At 36.1% G+C, this 16,243-nt stretch overlaps 2 protein-coding genes across 5 annotated transcripts; both read right to left on the bottom strand.

The window, feature by feature from the left end:
• Positions 1-4,651: 4,651 nt before the first annotated feature.
• On the bottom strand, positions 4,652-6,633 carry LOC132631322 (heavy metal-associated isoprenylated plant protein 19-like). The gene is made up of 3 exons (XM_060346908.1): positions 6,568-6,633; positions 5,049-5,130; positions 4,652-4,938 (listed from the first exon to the last, which is right to left on the bottom strand). Exons 1-3 carry the CDS (start codon positions 6,631-6,633, stop codon positions 4,652-4,654), a joined length of 435 nt encoding a protein of 144 aa, XP_060202891.1.
• A 799-nt stretch (positions 6,634-7,432) lies between these two features.
• On the bottom strand, positions 7,433-15,720 carry LOC132632408 (protein sym-1). Of its 4 annotated transcripts, none has more exons than XR_009579377.1 (9): positions 15,230-15,720; positions 11,908-11,995; positions 11,088-11,182; positions 9,652-9,724; positions 9,460-9,552; positions 9,281-9,367; positions 8,860-8,940; positions 8,229-8,298; positions 7,433-7,636 (listed from the first exon to the last, which is right to left on the bottom strand). XR_009579377.1 is itself a non-coding variant. In XM_060348336.1 (9 exons), the coding sequence occupies exons 1-7, from the start codon at positions 15,592-15,594 to the stop codon at positions 8,860-8,862; spliced, it is 882 nt and encodes a 293-aa protein (XP_060204319.1). In that variant the 5' UTR covers positions 15,595-15,720; the 3' UTR covers positions 7,433-7,772; positions 8,269-8,298. The 4 variants fall into 4 exon arrangements, 3 of the variants coding, with proteins under 3 accessions (XP_060204319.1, XP_060204318.1, XP_060204317.1); XM_060348336.1 differs by having other exon boundaries at positions 7,433-7,772; positions 8,269-8,298; XM_060348335.1 differs by lacking the exon at positions 8,229-8,298 and having other exon boundaries at positions 7,433-7,777.
• Between the last annotated feature and the right edge of the window lie 523 nt (positions 15,721-16,243).

The following is a 16,243-nucleotide window of genomic DNA, read 5'->3' as shown; positions in this document are numbered from 1 at the left end:
TGTCCCTTAAATTGCGACTTTAATTTTTACCCTTCGGATCTATGACCTAATTTCGTAAGGCAAGGTTTCATAGAAACTATGTCTATTTGGGCAAAGTTATATAGAAACTAGACCTTGTCCAGCATAGTTTTGTATAACTTAATTTTTACAGAACTATGCCGGGCAAAGTATAGTTTCTATGTAACTATGCCCGAATAGGCATAGTTTTTACAAACCTATGCCGAGCAAATTAGTTACTACACAACTTATGCCGAACGAATTAGTTACTACACAACTTGTGCCGGAAATGACCACATAAGGCATAGTTTCTATGTAACTTTACCCGAATAGGCATAGTTTCTATGAAACATTTCCTTGCGAAATGTTTTTTTTTTAATATTCTGCTGGGGATTGAACCCAGAATCTCTAGTTTCGTAGACCAGTGAATAAGGGTACTTTGGCCTAGAAATTTAATTATACTCCCTCCATATCAAAATATTTGTTGCATTTTCCATTTACACGCCCCTTAATAAAGTATTTATAAGGATACCATTTTGACTATTTTACCCTCTTAACATATTTCATATAATTTCTCCTCAATAACTATCTACTCCATCAATGGTGAAAACCTCTAAATGTTGCTAATTAATACTCCCTCCGTTCATTTTTGCCTGTCCACTATATTAAAAATAAATTTTTACTTTTTACTTGTCCATTTTAGCATATCAAGGAAAGACAAACTTTTCTTTTCTTGTTTTACCCTCAACATTAATTACTCATTTTCAAATCATTCTCCAAGTCCAGTGAGACTATAAACCAATTAATATGGGTATTATAGTAAAATACACACATCATTTATTAATTCTTAAGAGACATGTAAAATCAAAAGTGGACAAGTAAAAGTGAACGAAGGGAGTACAAGGTTAAAATGGGGAAAAATTACTAAATTATAAAAAAAAAAGTGGACTAAATGGGATAACAAACTCAAAATATGGGTAAATAATGACATAGTGTGTATTTTCCCGTAAAAGAATTCACCAAAATTTCATAGTGGGAGTTGCAACAATACACACACACTCTCTCTCATATACCTCCCACACGCACACACTGCCTCAACGATGGATTTTCCCTCCAAATTTGGGTCACGCATTTTCTACCTCAACCTCATCCACCACCACCACCACCACCACCACCCCCCCCCCCCCTCCCGTCCCTCTCCCCCACACCCAATTTCTCCCCTATATAAGGGAGGGTTGAAATTTCTCACCGTCACACTTTTAATTACACAATCTCTTTTCTGAAGCAAAAAAAAGTTAAAAATGAATCTGTTGGCACAATTGAAATATAAGGTGAATCGAGTTCACGCTTTGGAGAAGTCGGTGCTCTTGAAAGAGCAAAGGCAGGAAGAACGTAAGGCGAGGCTGAGAGAATTTGACGCTGTTTTCGTTGCAACAATTGAAGAAATCAAGTTTTGCATTTCAATTGGGATTGGGATTATAGTTCTAGTTTCTAATGATGCTTCTGTCAATAATGAAATGGCTAGGGAAGCCAGGGAGAAAGGTATTACTGCTATTCCTTACTCTGAAGTTGAGATCCGCCATGCGGTTGTTTCATATCAAGGTAAACTTAGCTTGCATTCATTCACTCTCTGCTTTCGTTTTTCCAGGTTTTTTTTTTTGGCTTTTGCTAATTAGAGTACATTTATTTTCCTATCTTTGCAGGTTAGATAAGAAGAAAAGTTTTGAAGTTAGACGATCTAATAATACAATCAGTGTTTTAAAAGGCAAGGGCGTAAGGCGGGGCGTTTTATATTTACCTCGGCGAGGCGTAAGCCCCGAGACACGGGGCGTAAACCCCATGGATATTTAATTTTTTGTATTTCATAAAATAATATAATTACAATAAATATTTTTAAGTAGGTGAAATTACATAAAAAAAAAATTAGTGTTGCCTTTTTTTATTTTTCATACTTGTTGTCTTTTACTTCATATAGTAACATTAGTATTTATATTAGTGAGGATCAATTCAAGTCAATAAGATATTAACCATGTGTTTTAAAGACATTACCTACGATGTTATTGTAAAAACTTTATTTTAATATGAAGATTTTTGTAGTTTAGTTCAAAGTATTAGAATATTGCTCTTAATACATAGATAGTGTTTTTTCTTTCTTTTGTTATACTATATGTTTTATACTTCTTTTTACAATCTTCAACATTATTTAAGAAAAATTTAAATCATAATATTCATCGGTAAAATCTTTCGGGGCCTAAAACAAAAACTTTACTAGCCTCACCCTCTAGCCCCCCCCCCCCCCCCCCCCCCCGCTTACAACTTGTAATTATATATAACATAATTTTAAAAGTGGAATACATATCAACTCTAACATCTTAACTTTCAAACGATGAAAAAATTACAATTTCTTAAAACAATATTACTATCATACTGTTCATTTTATATCAATAAACTTTATATCAATAACTCTTCATGAATAAAATTAAAATTACTTTCAAATAGTGAAATAACAAAATATGATAAATTTGATATGTAAGACAAAAGACCAATGACCGGGGGCGGATCTATAGTAGTGGGTGGGGGTTCCCGGGAACCCACACCTGCTACCGTAGATCTTGTATTTATATAGTGAAGCCCATCGAATGTATATGTAATTATAGATGGGAACACACTACCAAGTTGTGTTGTTGGTTCCGCGGTAAAGAGAAAACCTGCCAAAGATCTGCTGCACCATCCACCACGGATCGATGCCCTGTGCTTGCATTTTGTTTTTTCACAAAACACCACCCAAGCTGAGTACTTTGTTTCACTTTTTCTTTTACAAAACCCCAAAAGTCAAAATTGAAAAAAGACCACGGCCAAATTTAAACTTGATGTCCTTCATTCTCTCTTCTTTTTTTCTTTTTTCTATTGTATTACAATTTCTCTTAATTTTTTTTAACCATTGTCTTGAAATTTCACTGTGTACAAAAAAAAAAGTTATGAATTAGCTATGAATGTCATCATTAATCTTTCGCTAAATCGCTAGTCGCAAATAGAAATTTTTGATAACTTATCATTAATCCGTTGCTAAATAGGATTAGCGATGAATTTGGCTGTTTAGCTAGCTATCTTTAAGTTTTCAGTAGTATATATACATAATTACATATGTATATATTAAATATCTTTCTTTTTCGATTATTATTGTATATTAATTTGAGTTCACTGGGAACCCATAAGTTTCAAATCCTGGATCCGCCTCTGCCAATGACAAGTGAAAATGTACAAATCGGCTATAGTATTTTTAAGAGAAATATTAAGTGATATTCACCCTTACAATGTTCTCAAATAGCAAATATGCAATACTACGACTTGTTATTTGAGTTACATCCAATATTCTTATTTATATAGATGAAAAACTATAAAGTATCATTCATTTGTTAAAGAATTATAAGGGTCAACGATTTTAATTAAGAAATTTAACATATAATTTGTGTAAGAACTGTTAGGCGAGCCCCGAGCGTTGGGCGTTAGGCGGGTTTAGGGCGTACAGTCGGACCTTACGGCGTAAGCCTCACAGGAACTAAGCCTCGAACGTGAGCCTCGAGGCGTTTTGCCAGTGCCTCGCCCTAGGGCGAGTCCTGAAACTGCCTTTTAAAACACTGAATGGAATAAATAGAATAGCAGATTTGCCTACTTTTGTGATGGAATTAAGGTTCGGTTCGGTTCTGCTCTGGTTTTTTAATTCCAGTCTTATTGTTTTCCTGGCTACTTATATTTTGGTAAAGTTTGTCGTCTTCGTCTTTGGATATTTTACTTCAATCTCATGTGGTGTCTGTTGAGTATTTTTTGTTTCTTAATGAAGCTTTGCATTGGTTTCGTTGATTCTCTCTGTCTCTATTGAGTTTGATTTGCATCGATTACTCTTTGATTATGTATGTTGGAGATTACGCATCGACAATCTCAACCTTGTTCGAGCGCAAAAATTTACTCCAAGTTTGCTTCCAAATTACAATACATTTAGGATTATTAAATTTTGCATAGAGTTGTATTGTTAGCGGAATGATCTCACAGATTTGTGGTGCACACCATAAGAGAAATGGAGATTGTAGCATTTTTGTGTCACTCCACATTTTTCTAAAGCTGCAACTTGCCCTAGTTCAAATGATATTTAACTTTTTTATATTTAACTAATTCGGTCAGAAAAAATTTAAAAGGGGAGCAAGTGATATGATAACTGAAATAGTACTCTGCTCAAATGTAAAACAGATCTAGGAAATATATTGAAAACAAATTAACCTAATTATAAATACATCAATGGAACAGTGATTTCTTGTTGCATAGGTTGGATTTTAACAACTTTACAGATTTCTAAACTTACCGGGTGATATAAACTTTAGTAAAAATCCTAGCAGAAAGTGTTTTTCTAATAGGCTTTATGTGACACAACTCCTGATTAATCGAAGTTTCGATGCAGATTATACGGAATACCAAGTAGAATGCCAAAAAAAAAAAAAAAACTTTAGAAAACGTTGGGTTAAGCATGCAACTCTACACATTTTTCTCTTAACTACGAGTGATGTGAATTATGATGACAACCTTTTGGACAAAATTAATGGATCAGACAACCTAAATAATGCTCTGAGGAAATATTAGTTCACGTCCAAAAAAAATAGGTTTACATAATTGAACATGCATTTGCATTCTCATCGCTAAACATGGTATACAACACACTATCTCCACAAAATTCAAGCATCAAAGCATCTGCTATTTCCTTTGGACTCGGCTTCGCTTGTGTATCCCCTTCTTTTTCTTCACATTTCTTCTTAGCATCTTCTTTTTTTGTCAACATTTCTACTTTCTTTCCAGTCTTCTTCTTAAGTTTCTTGAACACTTTATCTGGATTGATTCGACCCTTTACTACCACTCTCTGTTTATTCATATCCGTCATAAATTCTTCAACCCCTTAAATTGTTACAAAGAAAACAGAAAAAGAACCAATAGTGTCAAAACCACTTTAAAGTTAAAATTTCATAAAAAAAATAGTTCAAATTTGTTAAAGACAGGAATAGTACCTTTGATTTTGGATATGGTCTTGGCAATTTGTTTTTCGCATCCTTCGCAATACATTGAAATTTTAAATTCTGCTTCGACAACCTATACAAATCATTAAAATTAGGATAAAACTTCACAATTTGCTCTACTGGAAGTTCAATTCTATATCTACATAAACATAGAATGATAGTAGCCAAAAAAAAAAAAAAAGAGGATATATTTTTGAGGTTACCGCGTCTGTTTTTTTTTTCTCTCCCATTGCAAGTGATGAAACATTGAGATTCTTAAAATCCAAAAGTCGGTTATTGCAGTTATTCTGATATTTCCAGTATTTTTAATTTTGTATCAACAAACGAAAAGTCGCAACCGGTTGAGTTTTCCATAATATGGTCTATTATTATCTCTTCTCAAAACCTTTTTATATTTCTTTTGTTCCATACATTGGTGTTTTGTTCGATATTTAGCTTTTTTTTCTTCTGGTTTAATACAGTTAGATAGAGGTTTCACACTTGGAACAAAGTTTAAATTCGAAACCAAGAAGCCCGTTAACAAAGAGTTGAGAATTCTAATTACCGCTTTTTCCTTATTAATTTGCAATTTGCTGGGCCTATACCCGTTTATTTCTCATCAGTCACACTAAATTTTTTAATCATCTCGTCTTAAGCAGGCATTACATAATGCATTAATACATGGAGCGTTGCACTCTGAATATGATAAAGAATATATACAAACTACCGGCTTTAAGGGCATTTTTCATCTTTAAAATACTCTTATCCAAATAATGCACCTACTTTTATTCCACGTTCTATCCTAAGTAAACTATTATACGGATCTAGCATAAGGTATAAACCTGTATGAATAATGAGTTCAATACTAAGTGGTCGTTTGGTTTAAGGTATAACATGGGTTATACCGGTACTAATTTTTATACCACGTTTGGTATAAGGTATAAATTTATTCCGGGATTATTTTATACCTTGTACCAAACGTGGTATAAAAATTAGTGCTGGAATAACTCAACTTATACCTTCATAACCCACTTATACTGGTACTATTTTATACCATCTTTCAGATGGTATAAAATAATACCAACAGATGGTATAAATTAGTCCCGGGATTGTAATCCCGGGACTATTTTGACCTCAAACCAAACGACCACAAAGGTTTTAATTTTTGTACTTTGTAATGGCAAAAGTCATAGATAGCCCCCTAAACTTTATCACATTTTCCTCATGGCTACCTAAACCTAAGCTTGTTCCAATTGAATACCTAAACTACTCCGAATTTGTACCATATAGGCACCTTTTTTACAATCAGCAAAAAATATAATATGTTTGTATTACACTCGCGATGACGTGGCAAAATAGCCAATTAAATGACAACATGCGGCAGATTAGTCCAAAAAATTATTAAAAAAAGAATTGAGTTAAAAAATAAAAATAAAAAATTAAATACCTTATTCTAACCTAACCAGCCACAGTGGCCGCCACCCACCCAAACGCATCCCCTACTATTCCATCAAACCCACCCCACCCAAACCTCTCCCTCTCCCTTTACCATCAACCGTAGCAATCCCACTGTAGGAACCAACCTTCCTCCTTCCATTTTTTTTTTTTGGTCTTTCTCAAGCAGATTAAATATCAAGTGGTTATCCAGATTGATGATGGCTTAAAACAAATGTCTAACATTGCATTGCAAATAATTCTGAATGCCAAACTTAGTTTGGGCACTTGATGGGTAATAATTACGAATCAGAAATGACAATTGCATTGAGCATTGCCAGCTGAACTTTGCTTAAAAAGTCCTTTTGCAACCCAGTAGAAGATGGAGTCACGCTGGAAAAAATGGAGGCACGCCGGAAAAAATAAAATTTCACCAGGGAAAATTATATTACCCAAATTTAATGTTTCTTTTACTTGGAGAGAAAATAAGAAAAATGGGTTGAGTTTAAAAGTATAATTGGAGAGAGAAGTGGAAAAGAAGTCTTCCTCTCTTTATCTTTTAATTTTTTTTTTTATATATAATTTATTTAGGTTATGTTGGCTATTATTAGGTGTATAAGATGGGGGAAAAAATATTATTTGAATTCGTTTCACGCGCTTCAAGAGGGTGAAGAACACGTTTTTGGCCACCTCAGCAAAAAGTATCCAAGTGGTTCAAATGTGTACTAGTTTAGGTATTCAATTGGAACAAGCTTAGATTTAGATGGCCATGAGAAAAATGTGATAAAATTTAGAGGGTTGTCTATGACTTTTGCCTTTTATAATACTAAAAGTCAAATACCGCATTAGTTATGCAACACATTATACTGAAAACCAAACATCATTTATCATGCAAAGATATTTTAGTAATGTAACGTTTTAGGTCATTATTTTACGCCGGGGTTGTTTTCCTTAAACGAAAATTAAAGAAAAAGAGGAGAATTTTCTGTAATAGCGTCTATAATTAGCATTCTTGTTACATTTGATAGTGTCTACAGAAGAGAAGTTTGTGTGAAATTCCACACGAAATGAGGGAGGAAGCAGCAAAGTGCTTGCTAAAAACAATTTCAGGAGTCCAGATTGCAATTGTGAGATCTGACTTTACAGAAGCAAAACATTCCCACTAAACCATTGATCTGGAACAGGAATACCAAAAACATTCTCAACCTAGATCAATCTCAACCAAAAAAAAATTGGCAGCATAAATCACATGCCTATTCCAAATTCTGGGCATCAGTAGGCACCGGAGCGAGAACCTGAAGTCTGCACTACATAGAATTGAGAAATTACATGTTGGAGTAATTGCATCAGATTAAAAATCAAATTTGTAGTCTAAATTCAAGGTAAAAATCAAATTTGTAGTCTAAATTCAAGGTAATGCCAAAAAATATATTCTACACTGATTCATATTCCAGTTAGTAGGCCCCCACGAGGAAGGGCAGTTTTTTTCTTGGGAAAACGGAGGATTCAGCATTTGCTCAAAAAGTCAATTTTCAAGATCATTCAGGCAAACTTTTTAATCAGAATAAGGAAATCATAACTCATGTTATGGAAATTTATATGTAAGCAGGTGTGTCCAGCACTAATCACCAACTATAACATATCGTAAGGGAAAATCTTTAACCTGATTTAACCTAAAGAATGACCGTGTTATTGACATTTGAATTAACAACTTGATGCCAAAACTTGAACAAACAAGCAGATACTCTCCTTAACTAAGAGTTTGCGAGAACATCTTCTTCCATAAGTCCATACTTACCCGGAATTCTCCTCCTGCTCAAGTTATACCCTGTTTAATCTAGCGAAAATTAGAGGACTAGGAGATAATTTTTACATTATTTATTTTTAATAATAAAAAAAAATTATCAGTTAGGGGGAGAATCCAGAAACAACCTCTCTTCCCCACAAAGGTAGGGGTAAGGCCTGCGTACACCCCACCCTCCTTAGACCTCACTTGTGGGACTATACTGGTATTATGTTGTTGTTGTTGTATAATAAGGTGAGAATAATATCTCCATTCTTTTTTAGATTCAAACAAACTGTGCAAGAACAATGAATCAATGCTAGCTCTTTCTACACTTCACATATCTTAAAGAAAGAAACATTTCTCATGACTGCCTAGACATTGACAAAAAGCCTAACTGACAAAATGGTATAAAACCCTGGTTCTGCAAATTCAGTGCGCACTAACTTCGTAATATATCCTCCAATGAAGTACATCCAAGAGATATAATTAACTTTTCCTGATAACAACCATTTTTTTTTTTTACTTTTTCTTCAGTAAGTAAATAATTTATCCCTTGTAATGAAAGTCAGAACTGACACTAATTTCAAAGAAACATTGGTATACCTATTTTACAATAACTTCTTTGTGGGCTTTATATGATAGGATGACATTCCACACTAACGCAATGAAGTTAGCAGCAAGGACCTGCAATCAGAGGAGACAGAATAGAGAACACTCAAGTTGGTTACAGTAAAATAAACTACAAATACTAATTCCAAACAGATATTTGGTTACAATTAGAACATCAAGGAATGTTAAAGGGAGTGCATGAAGGCAACTTATATGTATGCTTAGCATGTGAATGTACAAATAATCCGGCTTTATGTTAGTTAATTTGGCTAACTCTCTACATGAATGATTGGACCATTTTTGCCAATTCATATTAACAGATCAACTTCTTAAAGAGATATCTCCAAACTACTAGAAGTTGACAGGAAGCATGCTCATAACCAAACAAAATGATGAAATTGACTGTTTCACTAACCTGAAATTGCTGAGGTACAAACCGGAAGTTGATAAATTGAAAAGGTATCCAGAGTTGCCAATTTGCAAGGACAGACGAGAACCACTCCTTAATTAAAACAAATGTAAATGTGAATCAAAATTCAGGAAGAGTAGTTATTAGTATGCATCGAAGTATGAACGGAAGGCCATATAGAATACCTGTTGAAGCTTTGGAATCACTTGTGATGACCTTCCCTCAAGTGTTACCAAAGAGGATAAGAAAACTCCAACAAAAATTGGAGCAAAAAGGAACTGTACCAAAGCAGCTCAAATTCAATGGTGATATCACTCCAAAGGCAGCAATTACACCAGTAAATATGATATTATCACCAAATGAAAAAGAAGGAAAACCTGATCTATTACAAGGCGCATGAGAGTACCAGAGAGCCCTGGACTTGTGACCAATTTACTCAAGTAGAGGTACCTAGATATATCAGAGTCAGAAGACAAGGAGCTATTCTATAATGTCATTGACCATCTTACCCCAAGGCATTCACCAAACAAACAAGATATGCACCCATATTTGGTAGAGTCATATAATCTTTAGCAAGGCAAGGAGCTAAATGATATTTAAACAATAGTAAATAATCCTACAGAAGTTTTAAAATAGCTCATTAATGAAAAACAGAAATCAGCTTGTGATTGCACATATAATTTAGATTGGTCATGAGAAACAAAATTGAAGACCTAGAACTACCCTCAACAATTTTCCATCATAAAATACAGTGATTGGCCTGCAGTAGCATCATTCAATTACATATTCTCAAGAAAATTTTCCCGAATAGTTAACACATATTGTCAAGAAATTGATAAGATTTGTAGCCAACTTGAATCATGAGATCTACAAACCAATGAGGCTACAAACTTATAGAAGTCTAGAGGAAGCTTTTCATGATGCTTCCAAGGTCGAAGCGGATTTGAAGGAAGACAAGTCTTACAAGGCAAAGGTTACTTCATCTTCCGCATGGAGTAAAGGAAAAGACAAGTGGAAGTCATCATCTACATGGGAAAAGCCCAAGACCATTACTCAAAACTCCTCAACACAAAGTCGACTATAAGGCCAAGGTATACGACAAAGCAAAAGGAGGTAACAATGCTAAACCTATCTTTCCTCATCCTTCTACCATCCAATGCTTCAAATGCCAAGGTAGAGGACATATTGCAAGTGAGTGAGGAGGTCAATTGTGGCCTTATATGATGGGTACCGTACCGATGAAGAAAAAGAACGTAGAGTTGATAGTGATGACGAGGGAGGAAAGAGTGAGCATGAGGGAGATTCTGAGGCTGATGATGAAGAGAGGATGGAGGAAAGGGTAGACTTTGATTGTGTAGTGCGACGAGCCATGTGTGCAATTGTGAGGGAAGAGCTCGATCAAAGGGACAATTTATTTCATGGGGGATGCACGATAGGGGATAAAGTATGTTCATTGATTATTGATGGCGAAAGTTGCACTAATACGGTGAGCCGTTCCTTAGTTGAACATATGAAGTTCCCTACAAGGAAGCATCCTAGCCCCTACAAGCTCCAATGGTTCAATGAGTGTGATGAAGTGAGGGTAACCAAGCAAACCATTATTAAATTTAGCATTGGTAAATATCATGATGAGATGTTGTGTGATGTTGTATGCATTAATTAAGATAATAACATCACCAGCTCCGGAAGAAAGTGGAGATACACAGACCAGAATAACATGTGTACTTTTTACAGGATTTCAAGCAGTAAAAGTACAAGTTGTACAAGCATAGTCGAATAGAGAAGAAATAAGAAAGGGCTGTGAATATATTACCAAAAGTGCAAAGTTGGACCCACCAAGACCAGCCCCAAGAAAGTGATCAGAAATGTCCTCTTTACGTCCACGGATGCTACTTGGTCAATCCACAGCTGTGACACAAACAGCAATGAGATAAGGTGAAGGGAATAGAAAAATAGCTTGATATCATCGTGAAGACAATTTATTTGTTTATTTATTTTTATAAGTAAGGTTTTATTAACAAACAGTATCAAGACTGTGAAAGTACATAGAAATTAGAAAATGCAGGCTAGATTACATTAGCAACATAAGCAGTCTAGCATGTCATCTAAATTCATAACAACATTTCCATCTTTCCAATAGTTAGTGTTTGCAAGCAGGGATACTGAACTGCTGACTCTTTGCACAGTAAGAAGGGAAGTGAAAAGAGGGAACTTGTTTTTTGAAGTGATGGAGAGAGAAAGGAAAGGAAGGGTGGATTAGACACCGAATAAAATTAATATAAAGATTATATGATTCATATTGCCTACTGTTTTTTTTTTATCAGGTAAAATAATGCCTACGTCTTCTAGACATTACAAAAATTTCATCAAAGGATGTTTTCCCTTCGCCGCACATTTGTACAGAAGGAACTTGATGTTTTAATTCATGACCCAATCCTGTTGAAGTAATCTATATATTGAACCTGTAGCATCAACAGAGAAAACATGTACCAGCATTGACAAAGGACAACCACAATATAAAAAAAAGAGTGCAGCCTCAACAGTCTCTATTGATTCTTGAAGTTTGAATTTCATTTTAGCCTCAACAGTCTCTATTGATTCTTGAAGTTTGAATTTCATTTTACTGAGTTTACCTGACAGATTAGATCTCCACAAAGTGTCAACAATGCAGATGTAACTGCTTTTGTCCATACTGGATACTTCTCAAGAAGAGATAAATACCTGCAGCAAAAGTAACAATTATAGATAAATACCTGCAGCAAAAGTAACAATTATTCTCGAGCCGCGATGATACAGTTAACATTGCCGATATATGACTTACAAGAAAAATGAAGCTCTATAGTATTATATATATTATTCCTACTTCTCTCAGATGTATAAATTACTACTTATTTTAAAATAAGTTAGAGAATATATTATTCTTTATTGTGAGGGTTCAACATAAATTGAGAATATATTATTCTTTATTGTGAGGGTTCAACGTAAATTGCTTGGTTTTATGTTTTGCTGGTAGGCTTTTGCTTTATCCGGATTTGAGACCAGCAATGTGAGCAAGTTCATACAGGCGGAGATTCATATAGCCGACTTCGACTATAATAGAATGGAGTCAGGTATAATATGTGCTGGCACTGATAGCTTTATATGCAATAATCATGCTTTCCTTCAAACTATAAATCGTTTATCACTTTTTCAGTTTTATCTCTCATAAACAAGTAGTAAAATACCCTTCAAACAACCCAGTACATCAAAAATGCTAGTAGTACTTAATACGGTTACAAGCACTTGGCTGACTTGTTTAGTCACAGGGATATATAAACCATAAAAAAAGGTTCTTTTTTTCCATTTTTTCCCGTTGGCCAAAATTAATTACTGCCGCTAGCCGAAATATACAAAACATATACACTGAGTATGCATGTTTGCTGAACTAGAAGAGAAAGGAGGGGACCAGAAATTGTTCAGGCTAGCCAAGGCGAGGAAGAGAAAGGCACGTGATGTGGATCAAGTAAAGTGCATCAAGGACGAGCATGGCAAAGTATTGGTAGAGGAGACTCTCATTAGACAGAGATGACAATCATACTTCTACAAACTCTTGAATGAAGAAGGGGACAGAGACATTGTGTTGGGAGATTTAGAACATACAGGAAGGCGTCGCGATTTTGGGTATTGCAGGAGTATTAAGGTTGAGGAAGTTGGGGGTGTTGTTCGTAGGATACGAAGGGGAAGAGCGACCGGACCTGACGAGATTCCTGGGGAATTTTGGAAGAGCGCGGGGCCTGCAGGTTTGGAGTGGCTGACTAGGTTGTTTAATGTCATCTTTAAGACGGCATTGATGCCCGAAGAATGGAGGGCGAGTGTAATGATCCCTCTATACAAGAATAAGGGAGATATCCAAAGTTGTAACAACTATAGAGGTATCAAGCTGCTAAGCCATACTATGAAAGTGTGGGAAAGGGTGGTGGAGATGAGGGTGAGGAGAGGTGTGTCTATTTCAGAGAACCAGTTCGGATTCATGTCAGGACGCTCAACTACAGAAGCCATCCATCTTGTGAGAAGATTGGTGGAGCAGTATAGGGAGAGGAAGAGAGACTTACACATGGTATTCATCGACCTAGAAAAGGCTTATGACAAAGTTCCAAGAGAGATCCTATGGAAATGCTTGGAGGCTAAAAGTGTACCTGTGGCGTACATTAGGGTGATCAAGGACATGTATGAGGGAGCCAAAACCAGAGTAAGGACAGTAGGAGGAGACTCAGAGCACTTTCCAGTTGTGATAGGGTTGCATCAAGGATCAGCTTTTAGTCCGTTTTTATTTGCCTTAGTGATGGATGGATTGACACGGCAAATTCAAGGTGAGGTGCCATGGTGTATGCTTTTCGCGGACGACATAGTCCTGATCGACGAGACTCGTAGCGGAGTTAACGCTAAGCTGGAGGGTTGGAGACATACTCTGGAGGCTAAAGGGTTTAAGCTGAGTAGGATCAAGACAGAGTACTTGGAGTGTAAGTTCAGTGAAGCACCTCAGGAGGCTGGCTTGGAAGTGAGGCTTGGTACCCAGGCCATCCAGAAGAAAAGTAGTTTTAAGTTCCTTGGGTCTATTGTGCAAGGCAGCGGGGAGATTGACGATGATGTCACACATCGTATTGGGGCAGAGTGGATGAAATGGAGGCTTGCTTCCGGAGTGCTATGTGACAAGAAGGTGCCACCAAAACTTAAGGGCAAGTTCTACAAAGCGGTGGTTAGACCGACTATGTTGTATGGGGCGGAGTGTCGGCCAGTTAAGATCTCTCACGTTCAAAAGATGAAAGTTGCCGAGATGATAATGTCGAGATGGATGTGTAGCCACACCAGGAGTGACAGGATTAGGAATGAGGTTATTCGAGAAAAGGTGGGGGTTGCCTCGGTGGAAGAAAAGATGCGAGAAGCGAGATTGAGATGGTTTGGGCATGTGAAGAGGAGAGACACAGATACCCCAGTGCGGAGGTGTGAGAGGTTGGCCATGAATGGTTTCAGACGAGGTAGGGGTAGGCCGAAGAAATATTGGGGAGAGGTAATTAGACACGACATGGCGCAATTAGAGCTTACCGAGGACATGACCTTAGATAGGAGGGTTTGGAGGACCCAAATTAGGATAGAAGGCTAATAGATAGTCTCGTTATCCGTTCTTATCAGTAGTCGCATTATCGCAATATAATTTCTTGTGCTCCGATTTCTGCTATTTCCTGTGCTTTGATTATCCTGTGGTATATGTGTCGCTTGCATTATTTTATTTTATAGTATTTCATTTCCATATCGCTTTGAATCTCTTAGCCTTATCTGACTTCTTTTTATGCTTTTATTGAGCCGAGGGTCTTTCGGAAACAGCCGTCCTACCTTGGTAGGAGTAAGGTCTGCGTACACTCTACCCTCCCCAGACCCCACGATGTGGGATTTCACTGGGTTGTTGTTGTTGTTGTTGTATACACTGAGTATGCATATGATATGTATGTATATGTATATGATATGTATGTATATTGGAGCCAGGTATTGCCCAGGGGGTTCAGGTTCACCTGAACCTCCTTCGGCGAAAAATTACCCTACATACAAGGTTAAAATTACTAATTTTTATACTATTTTTATGTACACTGCTTATGTTGTTGTTGTATACTATTTTTATGTATATATAGTAGATGTTGAAGCCCCTTGGCGCAAATGATGTTAAAGCAAAATCTTATACTACACACTGAAATAAAGAGAAGAGAAAAAAAAAAACCTTGGCTTCTTCGTATAATCACTCTTTTATATTTTTGAACCCTCTTAGTTGACTCTGCCACTGTCTATACGATATGTATACTTAATCTATAAAAACATACACATTAGTTGGCTATTAGTTTTTAGGACGGTTCAACAAGCCAAGAATGACAGCAGAAAAGCAACTTAATTGGTTCCAAATATATATAATTTTGAAAACAAGATTACCAGGCAAGCAATGACCAGTTACTACTTCCACCCTCACCACCACCACTGTTACTGCCGCTGTCACCACCACCGGAGTTTCCATCACCGGAGTTGCCTCCATAACCACCATCTCCATCGCCTGAAACTGCTGACGTCATCTGAAACTTACTGTTACTAGAAACGAACAGTCTAGGCCCAATATTAGAAAGACACAAACTTTTCAATCCATTATTAGTTGAAGAAGAACTGATAGAAGAAGAAGAAGACAGTCCGGGTCGGGTTGTATGAGGTGGGTTTGGTTGAATTCGGGTACGGGTGTGGAGTTGTGAAATGGGTAATGATAAAAGAGAATTGCGGGTGAGAATTGAGGCGTTTGAACAAGCCATTGTTAACTGCACTCGAGTGGATAGATAGCTTTTCAGTTTTTTAGTGTAAGGCTTTCAGAAATGTGCGCCTTTTTATGTTGTCGTAGAGGTTTTGAGGGTTTAAGAATATTTTGTGTTTTTACCTTTAAAATGTTTTTTGTTCTTCTGTTTTTGTTTCCGAGAGCTTTTAGTTTGTGACGAACACCTCCCTCGAGTTCTTAATACAACACATAGCCACTGAAATTTATCTAGTATAATTAGAGAGCCCGGAACTTTTTTAACCCAAAAAATAATTTTTGGAACTAAACTAATCCTTTAAATTAAAAAAAAAAAAAAAAAAAAAAACTAGGCTTCACGCACAGTATCTGTGCGTAAAAGGACCAAACTGTAACTTTTTGAGTTTGGTCCTTTCACGCACAAATTCTGTGCGTGAAAGGGGTACTTTTTTTTTCCTTTTTTTAAGCTATCAAAATCACGTTTTTTTCATACTTTGGGCAAAGATTAATTATGTTTTAAAACCCTAAAATATTAATATTTTATATAGAACTTAATATATTTTTGCGTACAATAACATCAGCTCACTACATCAAGTATACTTAAACGTTTGCATCGTCGTTTTAGGGGTTGTAGAGTGCACCAAAGTAAGTTTTGTTTGCTTGGAAACTTGTCA

This window comes from Lycium barbarum, chromosome 3, assembly GCF_019175385.1.
Source record: "Lycium barbarum isolate Lr01 chromosome 3, ASM1917538v2, whole genome shotgun sequence".
In the NCBI taxonomy this organism is placed as follows: Eukaryota; Viridiplantae; Streptophyta; class Magnoliopsida; order Solanales; family Solanaceae; genus Lycium; species Lycium barbarum.
The sequence above is the reverse complement of the archived record's forward strand: the minus strand, read 5'-3'. Positions and strand labels throughout refer to the sequence as shown.